The sequence below is a fragment of the Petaurus breviceps genome, unplaced genomic scaffold, assembly GCF_028583685.1.
Source record: "Petaurus breviceps papuanus isolate PSGF00001 unplaced genomic scaffold, PetGlider_PUasm1.0 37, whole genome shotgun sequence".
NCBI lineage: Eukaryota > Metazoa > Chordata > Mammalia > Diprotodontia > Petauridae > Petaurus > Petaurus breviceps.
This window is the reverse complement of record NW_027186296.1, coordinates 78,019,917-78,036,169: the sequence shown is the minus strand read 5'-3', so window position 1 is coordinate 78,036,169 and position 16,253 is coordinate 78,019,917. Positions and strand designations below refer to the sequence as shown.

General features: G+C 39.2%; 1 protein-coding gene and 1 long non-coding RNA gene across 2 annotated transcripts; one reads left to right on the top strand and one right to left on the bottom strand.

Moving 5' to 3' along the window:
• Positions 1-2,398: 2,398 nt before the first annotated feature.
• On the bottom strand, positions 2,399-11,162 carry LOC138169421 (uncharacterized). The gene is made up of 3 exons (XR_011170348.1): positions 8,763-11,162; positions 7,955-8,035; positions 2,399-3,398 (listed from the first exon to the last, which is right to left on the bottom strand). It is a non-coding gene; the product is annotated as an uncharacterized lncRNA (long non-coding RNA).
• Positions 11,163-15,636: 4,474 nt separating this feature from the next.
• Positions 15,637-16,041, top strand: LOC138168348 (small ribosomal subunit protein eS17-like). Its single transcript, XM_069097394.1, has one exon. It carries the CDS (start codon positions 15,637-15,639, stop codon positions 16,039-16,041), a length of 405 nt encoding a protein of 134 aa, XP_068953495.1.
• The last annotated feature ends 212 nt before the right edge of the window (positions 16,042-16,253 follow it).

Below are 16,253 nucleotides of genomic sequence, written 5' to 3'. Positions count from 1 at the left end.
TGTATCAACAGTTATGATGCATTCATGTAATGTACCATGCATTTAATTTATACCTATAATCACTGAAACAGTCTATCAAAAGATGATTTACTCTGTGCTACGTCATTTGCACGTATTTTTTTTTTTATTAATTTGTTTGTTTCCTTTTAGATTACAGGATTCAATTCCACAATTCCTTGAATTTCACATTTTGTCCCCCTCCCTCCCCTCTCCCCCATGGCGGCTTATAGTCAAGTATAGGATCTGTAAATACTTTCACATTATACCTTGGTCAGGTTATAAGGACGGATTGTACCAGCTGGAATGAAAAATGGTAAAGAGGACATAAACCAAATAAGAGAACGAAAAAGATCAGGTATTTTGCTTCCACCTGGATATAAACTTAGTTCTTTCTAGTTCTTTCTCTGGATGCACATTTTTCTCTCCATCATGAGTCTTTTGGGATTGACTTATATCACTGCTTGCTGAGAAGAGTCCAGTCTATCAAAGTTGGTCATCACACATATGTTGTGTCTGTAATTGTGTACAAATTTCTCCTGGTTCTATTCTTCTCACTCAGCATCAGTTCTTTTAAGCCTCTCCAGGTAAATATGAAGACTGCCTGCTCCTCGTTTCTTATAGCACAATAGTATTCCATAACATGCATATACCATAACTTGTTCAGCCATTCCCCAATTGATGGGCACCCCCTTAATTTCCAATTCTTTGCCACCACAAAAAGAGCTGCTATAAACATTTTTGTACATATGGGTTGCACATATTGTTGATGTATATTTTCTCTGAAGGGCACCCTGAGATGATTACCTAGAATACTGGTTTCATCATTAATTCAACTGGGCCCTCACTGCAGCAAGGCTATCCTTTTATTACTCACTAATTGATTCCCTAACTTACTCTTTACAAAACTTCTCCCTTCCCTTTCTTTCTCAGCTGGGGACCTTCCTTTTATTGGGAAAACTGAGGCCTTTCACAATGAGATTTCTCCTTTTTCTTTATCTTCAACTCAAAATCCCTTCTCTTTCCTGACTTTCTCCTTCTTTTCCATACTCTTTGATAACAAAGTGACTCTTCTCCTTGAAAAGATCAACCCCTCTACATGTGCCCTTGATCCCATATCTTCCTGGTTCCTTCCATCAAATATACCCTAGTCTCCTCATCCATGAAGTATTTTTGCTAGATCCTACCACCCCTCAAGCTTCTGTACATTATCTCTACTTTCTTTTTCAGCTAAACTCCTAGAAAAATCTGTCTACACCCCTTGCCTCTTCTCTTCACTCACTTCTCAACCTTTTTTTTGCAATCTAGTTTCTGACCTCATCACTTAACTGAAACTGCTCTTTCCAAAGATATCAGTGATCTCCTAATTCCCAAATCTTATGGTCTTTTATCAGTCTTCATACTTTTAAATGTATCTGCTTCATTTGACAGACCAACAGATCATGCTCTCCCCTCCTTTCCTCTCTGGGCTTTCAAGACACCATTCCCTCCTAGTTCTCCTAATCTGACCATTCCCTCTCAGCCTCCTTTGCCTACTCATTACCCATATCACTCTCCCTAACTATGAGTGTTCCCCAAGGCTCTGCCCTGGGTCCTCTTCCCTTCTCTCACTACACTCTCTCTCAGTGATATCATCAGCTTGAATGGCTTTATCATCTCTGTAAAGATGACTCACAGATCTATCTATCTGTCTATATAGCTAGCTAGCCTCAGTCTCTCCCTGACCTTCATTCTTACATCACCAACTGCCTATTAGACATGACAACATAAATGACTTCTCAAACTAGAGATAAAACAAACTTAGCATGTCCAAAACTGAACTAATTTCCTTCAAACCCACCCCTTTTCTAAGCTCCCCTCTTCCATTCAAACACACCACCCTTCTTACCATCTTCCAGGTTTGGAACGGGTGTTTTCCTTGACTCCTCACTCTACATATCCAATCAATTTGCCATATCTTGCCATTTCTACCTCCACATATCTCCCATCTGACCTCTTCTCTCTACTCACATGGCCACCTCCTTAATTCAGACCCTTGTCACCTTTTACCTAGACTATTACAACAGCCTCCTAATCAGTCTATTTGTGTCAAGGCTCTTTACACTCCAGGTCATGCTCCATACAGCTGCCAAAGTGTTTTTTTCTAAAATACAGGCCTGACCCTATCACTCTGCTACAAAAGAAACTTCAGTGATTACCTATTTTCTCTAGATTAAATATGTGACCTCCTCTGTTTAGCTTTTAAAGTTCTTTACAACCTGGTCCCAACCTCTCTTTCCAGGCTCATAATATATCAGTCCCCTTCCCGAACTCTACTATTCAGTCAAATTGGTCTTTTCTTTGTTCCTTACACATGACACTCCATAATTCGTCTTAATGGTTTTGCATAAGCTACCCTCATTCCGGAACATACTCCTTACCTCTGCCTTTTCCTTCTTGGAAGAGCTCAAGTAACTCCACCTTACACAAAGCCTTCCATAATTCCCCCAATCATTAGTACTTTGCAACCCTAAATGCCTTATATTTAACTCTATCACATTTATTTTTTAATATTTATTATGCATATAGTTATATATGTATTTATTATCTTCTTCATTAGAATATAAACTCTTTGAAACTAGTGACTTTTTTTCCTTTTTTGCATTTGTATCCCTAGTAGCTGGTATAGAACTATTTATGCTTCTACCCTCCTCTCAAAGTCACAGGTTGGGTTACCTGTGGGTGGCTGACTTCTCTTGCCAGAGGGTAGCTGACTTCTCTTAGGGCTCTATCATTGGGTAACTCTGAAAGAGTCAAGATTCTTGTGTAAGTATATTTAAGTCTCATGTAAAGATTCCCTCATACTAATCTGGACATGTAGGGTTGGCTTTGAATGTAGTGTGGCTGCCTTCTTGTAATAAATACTAAGATAGGGCTCCCATGTGTGATTCACTTAAACCTTGGCTTTTTTCCCTTTCTGAAATTCTTTCCCCTTATGTATAGTTTTTTACTGGATTTTAAATGTCAATGTCTTTCTAAGGTCTATAGGCAGTCTTTCTCTCTTTAAGGGTCACACTCCTGAAGCCATCCCTATCCTTGGATAATTAGCTTTTCACATCTGTCTGCTGATGGTTCCTCTGTTAGCAACCACTCTCACACCAGTGCTACTACTAGGGGACTCTGCTACTGACTCTGGTTGATGCTGGGATCTCTGATGGATCTCCCAAATGCATAAGGTCACTGTGACCTTGCAATTATCAATGATCAATTCCACCTGAAGATATTCATTCACTAAGCTGGGGAAAAACAAATGCAAAAGAAACAAAGGTATCATGTGTTATGGCCACCCAGCAGCTGAGTGGGAAATGCAGATTGTTTCTGCTCAACCATCCAACAGCTCACAGCAGTTCTTGCTTCACTCACTGCCAGAAGGAAAAAAGGGAAAGGATGGTTAGTTTCTTTTGTATTTTAAGTTAGTTCCAGTTTGGTACATACTGCATCATCAATCCTTTCAGCTTCTCAGCCAATTAGAAGATATTATTATCATATAATAGCAACTTGATCACACGTGGCTAAAATCTCCAACATTCCAAGTGATTGCTTAGACAGGAATCAGGCAGGAAAATATCTATACATGCCTAAGGACTGTATCCTCATTGGCCAATTCTTTCATTATGCTAGTATAGTTCTTGAGATTTTAATAAATAAATAATTTTAATAAATATTTGCTGATGGGCCCAAAAACGTACTCAAACACAAATAAAAGTTTTTTAAAAAGATCAAACACAACAAGCTCATTATTTTTTTAAATGTATGATGTATGTTAACTTAAACAATATTACTAAATCAAATTTTCTGTGTCCCCTTTTGAAACTTTTTTCCTGAGATTTGTTGATTTGTTATTGAAATAATTAGTCTGTATATATTGTTTATGTTCTGCTTTCTTCATTCTGCATCACTTCAAATGCTTTCCTGCTTTTCCTCATATTTTTTATCTTTGTCCTTTCTATCATATAATAAAATGTTCTTGCACTCATATATCACATCTTCTTTTGCAGATTGCTCTATTAGCCCCATTTGGTCACTTAACTTCAATCTCTTCCTGTCTACTGGCTGTTTCCCTACTGCCTACAAACACACCCATATTTTTCCAATTCTCAAAAAGTCCTCCCTTGATCCATCCATTCCCACTAGCTCTAGTCTTATAACTGTCTTCCCTTTTTGTGGCTGGAGAAGAGTAAAGGACATTTATAATAGGTACCTCTAATTTCTCTCTTCTTGTTCTCTTCTTAACTCTTTACAGTTAAATACCTCATCATTTACAGTAACTAACTTCATCATTCAACCCAAACTGCTCTCTTTAAAATTACTAACATTATTTTAATTGCCAAATTTCTTAATCCTTATTCTTCATGACCTCTCTGCAGCCTATGATACTGCTGATCATTCTTTTCTCCTTAATATTTTCTTTTCTCTAGGTTTTCATGGGATTATTCTCTCCTGGTTCTCCTCTTATTTGTTTGACTACTCCTTCTCAGCTTCCTTTGCTGGATCTTTATTCAGGTCAATGCTGTTAACCACAGAATTCCCACAGAGCTCTGTCTTGAGCCCACTTCTTTTTTTCCTCTTGCCAATCTTATCAGCTCCTATGGGTCCATTTACCATCTCTATGCTGATGACTCTCAGATCTACTTATCCAGCTTTAACATGTCTACTGGCCTCTAATCTCACATCTCCAGTTGTAAATTGGATGTCTCAAACTGGATGTCTAGTAAGTATCTTAAACTCAACATGTCCAAAAATGAACTTATTTTCCTTCCCCCAAAACTTCCATACTTCTCCATTACTGTGGAAAAGACCACCATCTTCTCAGTCCTTAATCTCTATTATCTGTCTCCCCCACTCCCCCGCCCCATATCTGATCTGTTGCCAAGGCCTGTCATATAAACATGCCTCGTTTTATTGAACTTTGCTTTATTGTGCTTCATGATAGTGTGGTGGTGTTTTTTTTTTTTTTGCAAGTTGAAGGTCTGTGGCAAACCAATATTAAGCAAATCTCTTGGAGCCATTTTTCTAATAGTGTGTGCTCACACCATGTCTCTGTGTCACATTTTGGTAATCCTTGCAATAGTTCAAATTTTTGCATTAATGTTATTATATCTGTTACTGTGATCAGTGATCTTTGAATTGAAATTGTTTTGGGGATTCACAAACCACATCCATATAAGACAGCGAATTTAATAGATATGTTCTGACTGTTCCACCAATGAGATGTTCTCCAATCTCTCTCCCTGTCCTTGAGTCTTCCTATTCCTTAAGACACAACATTGTTAGGTCAGTTAAGAACCCTACAATGGCCTTTAAGTGTTTAGGTGAAAGAAGGAGTCAATCAATGCAGCTCACTTCATTGTTGTTTTATTTTAAGAAATTGCCACATCCAGCCCAGGCTTCAGCAGCCACCACTACAATCAATCAGCAGCCATCAACACTGAGGCAAGACCGTCCCCTAGCAAAAAAGATTACAACTAGCAGAAGACTAAGATGATGGTTACCACTTTTTGACAATAAAGTATTTTTTAATGAAGTATGTTTTTTCTTTAGACTTAATACTATTGCACACTTAAAAGATTACTGTATAATGTAAACATAACTTTTATATGCACTGGGAAACAAAAAAATCATGTGACTTGCTTTATTGAAATATTGGCTTTATTTCGGTCGTCTGGAGCCAAACCCACATATCTCTGAGGTATGTCTGTACTTTCCTAGTATCTCTCTCATATGTCCCCTTCTGTCCCCTGACACTCCAAAGCTTCAAGTCCTGCTCACCTAATGCCCCAAATACTGCAGTGGTCTGCTGGCTGATTTCCCTACCACAAATCTCTTCCCATTCCAGGCCAACCCGGGAGATTTTACCAGTTACCACCACAGGATAAAATATAAAATCCTCTGTTTACAGTTTGAAGCCATTCCTCATCTGGCCCCTCCCTACCTTTCCAGTCTTCTTAGATCTTATACCCTGCACATAAAATGCCCCGAATGTCTACTGGCCTCCCTGGCTTCCTTCAAGTACCCGTTAAAATCCCACCTTCTACAGGAAGCCTTCCCGATTCCCTGTTCATTCTAAAGGCTTCTCTCTGTTGATTATTCCCAATTTATCTTTTCTATATCTTGTTTGTACATAGTTGTTTGCATGTTTTCCCCTTTATACTGTGAGCTCCTTGAAAGCAGGGACTGTCTTTTACCTTTCTTTATATTCTCATTATTTTGCCCAGTGCCTGGCACTTTGTAGGCATTTAATAAATATTTATTGACTGATAATTTTTTCAATCATACACTGGACACATTTTTCTCTATAATAAAAAATATTACTATGAACAATTTTTTTAAACAGACATCTTTATTTTTCCTTTCAGTGACATCCTTAGGATACAGTGCTTGCAGTCAGATCACTAGGTAAGAAGGTATAAACAAAGTTTTATAGCTTTTATTATATAATTTCACATTCCTTTTCAAGACAATTGTACCAGTTGACGTCAGCAGTTGAACAGTGCTGATCCTCCACAGCTATACCAAGAATGAATTTTGTCATTTTTAACTATAATTGCCAATTTGATGGACATATCTCAGAGTTATTTTCATTTTCATTTCTCTCACTGTTAGAGAGTTTTAAAATCCCATTAGGGGTTTATTGATCATTTGTGTTTCTTATTTTTAAAATTACTCATATTCAATTACTCTGCTTGATACACATTATCTTAGGATACATATAAACCTTTTTTTAGATTCAGAAATTAATTGCACAAATACAAGACTGGAGAAATCTAGCTGAGTAAAAAGTTATTGTTGTTCAGTCATTTCAGTCGTGTCCAACTCTTTGTGACCACATTTGGGGTTCTCTCAGCAAAGATACTAGAATAGTTTGCCATTTCTTTCTCCAGCTCATTTTACAGATGAGGAAACTGAGACAAACAGGGTAAAGTGACTTGCCCAGGGTCATACCACTAGTAAGTGTCTAAAACTGGATTTAGAGTCTTCCTAACTCGGGCCCAGCACTCTATTTACTGCACTACCTAGCAAACCCCAAGCAACAAGTACTTTATATGAAAAAGCCTTAGAGGAACTTGGAAAACACATATAATGAATACAACAACATAAATGGAAAGAATCAAAACAAAAAATAAATGGGTTTCATTATAATGACTAAGCTTGGTCCCGAAGAAGAGATATGAAAATGCATTTCCCTCCCTGTTTTGCAGACATGGGAGGCTGTAGATATGAAACACTGCATATAGTGTCAAGCCCAGTTGATGAATGGGTTAGTTTTTTTAAACTACTATTTTTGTTCTTTTTCATTCTTTGCTATAAGTGATGGTACTCTGGTTGGGTGAGGGAGAAGAACTACATTAGGAAATGAAGGTGTAATAAAACCAAAAGATAAAAAAAATTTTTTTAAAGAAAAATATCTGGAAGTTTTAGTGTTCCTTCTATCTCCTTTTCTCCATTCCTACTATCAACATGGTCTGGGGTATTTATCACCTGTGGTCTTGAGTACTGCATTGGCATTGTGACTAGCCTCTCATCCTCTAACACACCCTGTTCACGATGCCAGATAAATCTTCAAAAAGCACTCTTGTCAGCAGGTCACTTCCCCACTCAAAACTGTCCAACATTTCCCCATGATGAAGTTGTTATTGTTGTTGATTCGTATCTGACTCTTCACGACCTCATTTGGGGTTTTCTTGGCAAAGATACTGAGTGGTTTGCCATTTTCTTCTCTATACAGATAAGGAAACTGAGGCAAACAGGGTTAACAGGTCATAGGGCTAATGTCAGTGACTGGATTTGAACTTATGAACATGAGCCTTCCTGATTCCAAGCCCACTGCTCTAACCACTGCACCACCTAGCTGCCCCCATGATAAAATACAAATTCCTTACACATTCAGTCTGGCCCCAACCTAACTTTCCAGACTTACCTCTCACTGATCCTATGAATTTTCTGATCCAACTGGGTTGATACTCTTACTGTTCTTCAAAAGAACAAGAAATTGAGGAGACTGGAGGTTAAAGGTAGAGGGAGACAACAAACAGAGCTCTATTAATCCAATTCAGTTTAATTCAACAGCTTTTACTCTGTGCCAAACACTATGTTAGATGCTAGAGATGGGGATTTGTTGTTCAGTTGTGTTCTACTCTTTGTGACCCTATTTGGGGTTTTCCTGGCAAGAGATATTGAAGTGGTTTGCCACTTCCATCTCCTGGTTATTTTACAGATGAGGAAACTGGGGAAAACAGGGTGAAGCTATTTGCCCAGGATCACACAGCTAATAAGTGTATGAGGCCGGATTTGAACTCAGGAAGATGAGCATTCCTGACTCTGGGCTCAGCACTCTTATCTACTGTGTCACCTAGCTCCCAGAGATGGGGATACAAAAGCCAAAATGAAATGTTCCCTACCCTCAAAGACCTTCTATTCTATTACCTCTGCTTTTCTCTCCATATGCCCTGTGCTTTTAGCACAGTGCTTTGCATGTAGAAGGTAATAAATACTTTTTCCTTCTTTTGTAATGGAAACAACACACACACACACATACACACACACACATAAAAATAATAAAATAAAAGTAATTCTGGAGAAATAGTCCTAGTACTTGGAGTGATAAGGATGGGCTTCCTTTAGGAGGTGGGACTTGGGCTGACCTTTTATGAGAAGAGAGAGGGCTGATGTATGGCTCCAAGGGACACAAAACAGGTATCTCTAACCTCTTCTCCCACCCATCCCACCTTTCTCCAAGGGAGACTTTCATTCCTGCCAGCAGGGGGAGCAAAAGATTGGTACCAAAGGCAGCTCCACTCTTCTCAAAGACAGGGGGTACCAGTCTAGAATTGTATCCATCTGTTCCCTTAAAGAAAAATAAATAAATTAAGAGTTTAGGGGATATGATCAGATTTAAACTCACTTCTGATCACTTTGTCATTTTGGGGAAGGAAGCTCTGTATCCAAGGCTTGACCCTCTCCCATTTAATACCAATTCCACAATGAACACACATGACAAATAACCAAGACACCCATTTATCCAAACCATGTCAAAACAGAAATCAAAGAAGGTATACATAGAAGAATATATACCAAACAATACAAAATGAAGGAGATCTCTCCCATTGAGATGGAAATAACTTAGCTCACCTGAGAGAGAATGTCCTGGATCACACCCAAGAAGAAATTTCTCAGTCTCTAGAGTAGCCAGCTGGGAATGGGCACATGATGGAGACAGCTAGCTCCTTTTGTGCCTTCCCAGAGTCTTTTCCTTTAACAACCTGAAGTGGGGTTGACTCTTCTATCTTCCTTCTTGAAGCTGGAAGCCAGAGGCACCTGAAGTAACTTGATGCTTGGAGTCCCAGAGAGGACTTGGAACATGACTAGAGAAGGTTAGAGCTGCCCTTCATGCAGGGCAGAGCCCTCATCTGCACCAATAAAGGGGAGGGTTCCATACCTGCTTTGGAACAGGGGTTACAGTTCGAAAGAAGCTAGGGAATCTATGAGGTAGAGTTGAAGGGGAAGTGCATTCTAGGTATGGGTGACATAGGGAAAATCAAGCAAAACAGAGAGGTGGTTGAGAATGTAGAGGACAGGAATGTGCATTGAGCCTGGGAAAATAGTCTGAGGCCGGGTAGTAAAGTCTATTAAAAGGAAAATGGAGAAGTATGGGATTTTATCCTAGAAGCAAGAAGGGCTTCTTCGCATTGCAAAGTAGAAAGAGTACTGGATTTTGAGTCCTGGGTCTAGGATTCAAATCCCAGTTTGGGCAAGTGACTACTTCTTCAAGCCTCAGTTTCCTCATATGTAAGATAATGGGACTGGGCTCAATGAACTCTGTGGTCTCTTCCAACTCTAAATCAGCAGAAAGTACTTAAGGTCTAAAATAGACATGACATGTTTGTAATCTGCCTTATTTTAGGTGATAAACTCCATAACTTACTTGGGTGATCACAATCTCCTGTTCTTGTCCAAAGACAAATGTTTCCTCACTGAGACAAAAAGTTTTCATGATTATACTGGCCATTGCCTCTTGAAGTCACATATATATACCCAGGGACCTTACATAATTCTCTTTATCCAATTCCATTAAGCATTTATTAAATTCTCAATAGGTGCCAGGCATTGTGTTAGATATTGGGCATATAAACATAAAAGCAAAACCATCTCTGCCCTCAAGAAGATTCTCCTGGGGCATTCAATGTATAAGGAGATAGGTAAATATAAATTGCATTAAACATATATAAGGTCAAATGTACCCAAAAGGACTACCATATGGATCAGTGGAATATATTAGGTACACAATACACAGTAGTACATGATCATAGTAACCTAGTTTTTTATAAACCCAAAGATCTAAGTTTTGGGGGTAAAAACTCAACATCTGACAAAAATTGCTGCAAAAACTGGAAAGCAGTTTGGCAGAAATTAGGCATAGATTAGCATCTCATACTGCACACCAAGATAAGGTCAAAATGGATAAACAATTTAGACATAAAGGGTGATATCATAAGTAAATTAGAAAAGCATGGAAAAATGTACCTGTCAGATCTATAGATAAGGGACAAGTTTATAATCAAACAAGAGATAGAGAGGATTATGGGAAGGAAAATAGATAATTTTGAATACATGAAATTAAAAAACTTTTGCACAAACAAAACTAATGCAGCCAAATTAGAAGGAAACCAGTAAATGTATTTCTCAAATATATAGGGAACTGAGTCAGAATTATAAAGACAAAAGCTAATTCCCAGTTGATAAATGATCAAAGGATATGAACAGGCAGTTTTCAGAAGAAAAAATCAAAGTTATCAATAGTTACATGAAAAAATGCTCTAAATCACTACTGTTTAGAGAAATACAAATTAAAACAACTCTGAGATACCACCTCACATCTATCAGGCTGGCTAACATGACAGAAAAGGAAAAAGACAAATGTTAGAGGGTATGTGAAAAAATTGGGACACCAATGCATGGAGTTGTGAACTAGTCCAATCATTCTGAAGAAAGATTTGGGACCTACACTCAAAGGACTATAAAACTGTGCATACTGTTTGAGCCAGTAACCCTACTATTAGGTCTGTACCCCAAAGATATAAAAGAAAAAGGAAAAGGATCTATTTGTAATATAAATATATATACATATATATATATATATATATATATATATATATATCAGCTTTTTTTGTGGTAGCAACAAATTGGAAATTGAGGAGATACCCATAAATTGGGGAATGACTTACAAGTTGTGGTATACAATTGTGATGGTATACTATTGTTCTATAAGAAATGAGAAGCAACATAGTTTCAGAAACAGGGGAGTGGAGTCAATATGGCAGAGTAGAAGCAGGACCTTCCAGCTGCTCCAGCTTCCACCTTCCCCAATCCATGTGAAAAGGGGACTCTAAACAAACTTTGGAGCTGCAGAACCCACAAAATGACACAGAGAAGCTAACCTGCTGCCTAGGACAGCCCGGCGGGCTGGCAGGAATAGGCCAGCACAATGCTCTAGGAGCCGAGCCCAGCCCCAAGCTAAGGCTTTAGCCCCAGGGCAGGCCTGACTAGAGCCAGCTGGAGGGACTCCAGATCAGCAGCAGCTGTGGCAGTTTCCAGATTTATCAACACATAGATGTGAAGGACAAAGTAAGAGGTCAGTGCAGTCTGGACTCTGGGACCCAGTAAGTGGGAGTGCATGGCTTTTGTCCCCTGGCGAGAAGCCGCTGAGATGCTGGCTGCCAGCCAGCACCACATGGCAGCTTCAGCTCCTGACCTGCAGAGTGTAGGAGGACCAAGCACCAGTCTGAGGGGTAATCGCTCTTGCTTTAACCTTCTTGGACCTGGATTGCAGTCTAGGGTGGAGGTCCTGGGGTGTGTGCCCAGCTTGCCAGAGCGTGTGGAGACCTCAGAGAGGGCACCCATCTAATTCCTCCGGCAGCTGAGAAAACCCTAACGTTTGGGATGAAAGCTTCCCTATCTGCTGGCAGAGTCCTACTGTGGCAAAAAGCCCAGGGGTCAAGTGACTGAGGGGCTACCAGGCAAAGGAAACAAAGCAGACAGAAGATTCCAACATTAGACTCCTATTTTGAGGACAAAAAGGAGCAAAGTATGGAACAGGAGGAAGACAGTGAAGTCACAACTCCTGCACCAAAAGCTTCAAAGGAAAATATGAGCTGGTTACAGGCCATAGAGGACCTTAAGAAGCAGATAAGAGAAGTGGAGGAAAAATTGGGAAGAGAAATGAGAAAGATGCAAGAAAATTATGAAATGAGAGTCAACAGCCTGACTGAGGAAAATAACACCTTAAAAATAGACTAACTCAAATGGCAAAAGAGGCTCAAAAAGGCAATGAGGAGAAGAATGCCTTAAAAAGCCGAATTTGCCAGATGGAAAAAGAATCTCAAAAGCTCACTGAGGAGAATCATTGCTTCAGAATTAGACTGGAGCAAATGGAAGCTAATGACTTTATGAGAAATCAAGATGCTGTTAAACAGATCCAAACAAATGAAAGAATAGAAGGCAATGTGAAATATCTCATGGGAAAAACCACTGACCTGGAAAATAGATCCAGGAGAGATCATTTAAAAATTATTGGGCTACCTGAAAGCCACGATCAAAGTAAGAACCTAGAAATCATCCTCCAGGAAGTTCTCAAAGAAAACTGCCCTGATGTTTTAGAACCAGAGGGCAAAATAGAGATTGAAAGAATCCACCGATCACTTCCTGAAAAAGATCCCAAAAAGAAAACTCCTAGGAATATTATAGCTAGGTTCCGGAATTTCCAGATTAAGGAGAGAATATTACAAGCAGCCAGGAAGAAACAATTTGAATATTGTGGAAACACAATCAGGATAACACAGGATCTGGCAACTTCTACACTGAGGGATCGAAGGGCTTGGAATATGATATTCCGGAAGTCAAAGGAGCTGGGATTAAAACCAAGAGTCACCTACCCAGCAAAACTGAGTATCATGTTTCAGGAGAAAATATGGTCATTCAGTGGAATAGAGGACTTTCAAACATTCTTAATGAAAAAACCAGAGTTGAATAGAAAATTTGACATTCAGATACAAGAAGCAAGAGAAGCATGAGAAGGTAAAGAGGGAAAAGAAATCATAAGGAACTTATCAAAGTTGAACTATTAACATTCCTACATGGAAAAACAATAATTGTAACTTATGAAACTTTTCTCATTAGTTGAAGGGATTAGAAATATATATATGTCTATATATGAGGGTATATGGGCATATGAATACATATGTCAATGTGTGTATATATGTTTACAGGTATACATAGATAGAGGGCACAGGACCAATTTAATAGGAAGGGATGATACTTAAATGGTAAAATTAAGAGGTGAGAGGAATATAATGAGAGGATATGGGGAGAGACAGATTGGGGTAAACTATCTCATACAGAAGAGACAAGGGAAAATGGTTACAATGGAGGGGAAGAATAGGAAGACAAAAGGGAATGGGTCAACCTTATTCCCATTGAATTTGGCTTGAGGAGGGAATGAAATACACACTAAATAGGGTATCTCACCCTCTGGGGGGGGAAGGGATGAGAGGGGGGATGATGGAAGGGAGGGCAGGCTGGGGGGGGAGGGAAGTTGGAAGCACCCACTTTTGAAAAGGGACGGGATCAAAGTAGAGAATAGAACAAGTGGGAGGTGGGATAGGAGGGAGGGAAATATTGTCAGTCTTCTACAATATATCTACTATGTTACTGTTCTGCATTAGCCACACATGTACAACCTATACTGAACTGCTTATCTTCCCAGTAAGGGTGGGTGACAAGGGAGGAAGGGAATGAATCTGGAATTCAAAGTTTTAAAATCAAATATATATTATATATACTATTATTAATACTATTTTACATGTAATTGGGAAAAAATAAGAAAAAATAAGGATCACAAAAAAAATTTTTTTAAGTTTCAGAAAAACCTGACTTTATGAACTGACACAAAGTGAAGTGAGCAAAAACAGGAGAACATTGTACACAGTAACAGCAATATTATAAAGATGATCATCTGTGAAAGATTTAGTTACTCTCACCAAAACAATGATCCAAAACAATTCCAAAGGACCTATGATGAAAAATGCTGCCTCTAAAGAGAGAACTGATGAACTCTGAATGCAGATTGAAGCATACTTTTTTAAAACTTTCTTTATTTTTGCTGTTTTATTTTGTTTGTATTTTCTTCTGTAACATGGCAGATATGGAAATATATTTTACATGACTTCACATGTATAATCAATATAAAATTACTTGCCTTGTTAAGGAGGGGGGAGGGACATGAAGGAGGGAGAGAGTTTGGAACTCAAAATTTTAAAAAATGATTGGGAAATATTTAACAAAATAAATGAAAATAATTTTAAAAGGACTATCACACTACAGGGCAGGTCCTCAGCCCAGTAGGTCATCTTTAACTAAAGAAGGCTTTGTCCTTCAGTCTATCCTGGACAGGATGACCAGATGTATTGTCCTGAGTACAACTATGATCATATTACTCCTCCTTTTAAGTAACTTCCATGGCACCTCTTTTTAAATCGCATTAAGTACAAGCTTCTTAGGGTGGCACTCAAGTTCCTCCAAAATGGAGCCCCAACTCACCCTAATGTTCCATTCCTCCTCATCAGAAGTCCTTCTCTGAAGCTGGACTGATCTTTCCATCCCCAGCACAGGCCAGATTCATTGCACCTTGACATCTTTCCTCATGCTGTTTCCCCTCCTTGCTAACTCTCTAGTTCTTAATTTCTTTTCATGTCATGAATCCTTTGGGTAGTATGGTGACACCTAAAAACCCCTTCTCAGAATGATGTTTTTAAATGTATAAAATAAGATGCATAGGATTACAAAGGACTTGGGAGTCACGATAGTGGAGTAAGCAGTAAATTGCTGTAACTCTCCCATATTCATGTCCAAACAACCATAAAATAATGCCCGAAAACAAATCCTGGAGCAGCAGAACTAGCCAAAAGACAGGGCGAAACAATCTTTGAGCCCAAGAAACCTGGAAGATCGGCAGGAAGGGTCTGTTTCACTTGAGTAAAAAAGGAACACAGTCCAGGACCAGAAATGTCCCAGAAAGCCAGCAGTAAGTCCCACCTCAGCAAATGAGTGGGACCCCAGTGTGGAGGAGCACGCAAACTCCAAAACCAGGAACCCCCATGTACATCAGCATAGCCAGGGGAATGAGTAGACTCCAGCATAGCCCCAAGGAAATACAGAAACACCCCACTGGACTCATCATATGCCAGATACTACTACTAGGACCCTGTTTCAGCATTAGATGAGCTACCAGACCCCTATGGCCTCCAGCAGCATCAGCCATAGGGGTCCCCTGTGGGCCTCAGGGAAACATCAGAACAGCACTAGGTAACCAGCCAGTGACTGCAGCCCCTGGCACAAGAAGCCTTAGACAGTGTCCCTTCCACCCTGGAAAAAAAGCTTAAATTTAAAAGAAAGGAAAAAAGTCCAAAAAGGAAGATCATTCACAAACACAGAAGAGGACAACAATGTCAAAACACCTATGGGCAAAGACCCAAAGAAAAATGGGAAGTGGTCTCATGGAAGAGCTTAAAAAGGAGCTTAAGACTCCTTTCACCCTCCGGAGCCAACATGGGTTGTGTTTGGACCAAGACCATGAAGAAGATAGCACAAGTCATCATTGAAAAGTACTACACCTGCCTAGGCAATGACTGCCACACCAACAAGCACATGTGCAAGATGGGCATTATCCCCAACAAGAAGCTCTGCAATAAGATCGTAGGATATGTTACTCATCTGATGAAACAGATCCAGAGAGGCCCTGTGAGAGGTATCTCCATCCAATTTCAGGAAGAAGAAAAAGAAAGGAATGATAACTATATCCCTGGAGTCTCTGCTTTAGATCAGGAAATAATTGAAGTGGACCCTGATATCAAAGAAACATTGAAACTCCTGGGCTTTGGCAGATTGTCCAACCTGCAAGTTACCCAGCCCACGGTTGGGATGAACTTCAAAACACCAAGAGAAGCTGTATAATATTCACTTTTGCCTTCTTTCCAATAAACTTGGGAACCCTACCCCCCAAAAAAGGAGCTTAAGAATCATATAAGCAAAGTAGAATAAAATTGGGAAAAGAAATGAGAGTGATACAAGAGAATTATGAAAAAAAAAAAAGCATCAACAGCTTGGAAAGAGAAAACAACTACTTAAAAAGTAGAACTGACCAAATGAAAAAAGAGATAAAAATC

Coding starts and splice junctions, on each gene's coding strand:
- LOC138168348 (XM_069097394.1), top strand. CDS start 15,637: ATGGGTTGTGTTTGGACCAAGACCATGAAGAAGATAGCACAAGTCATC.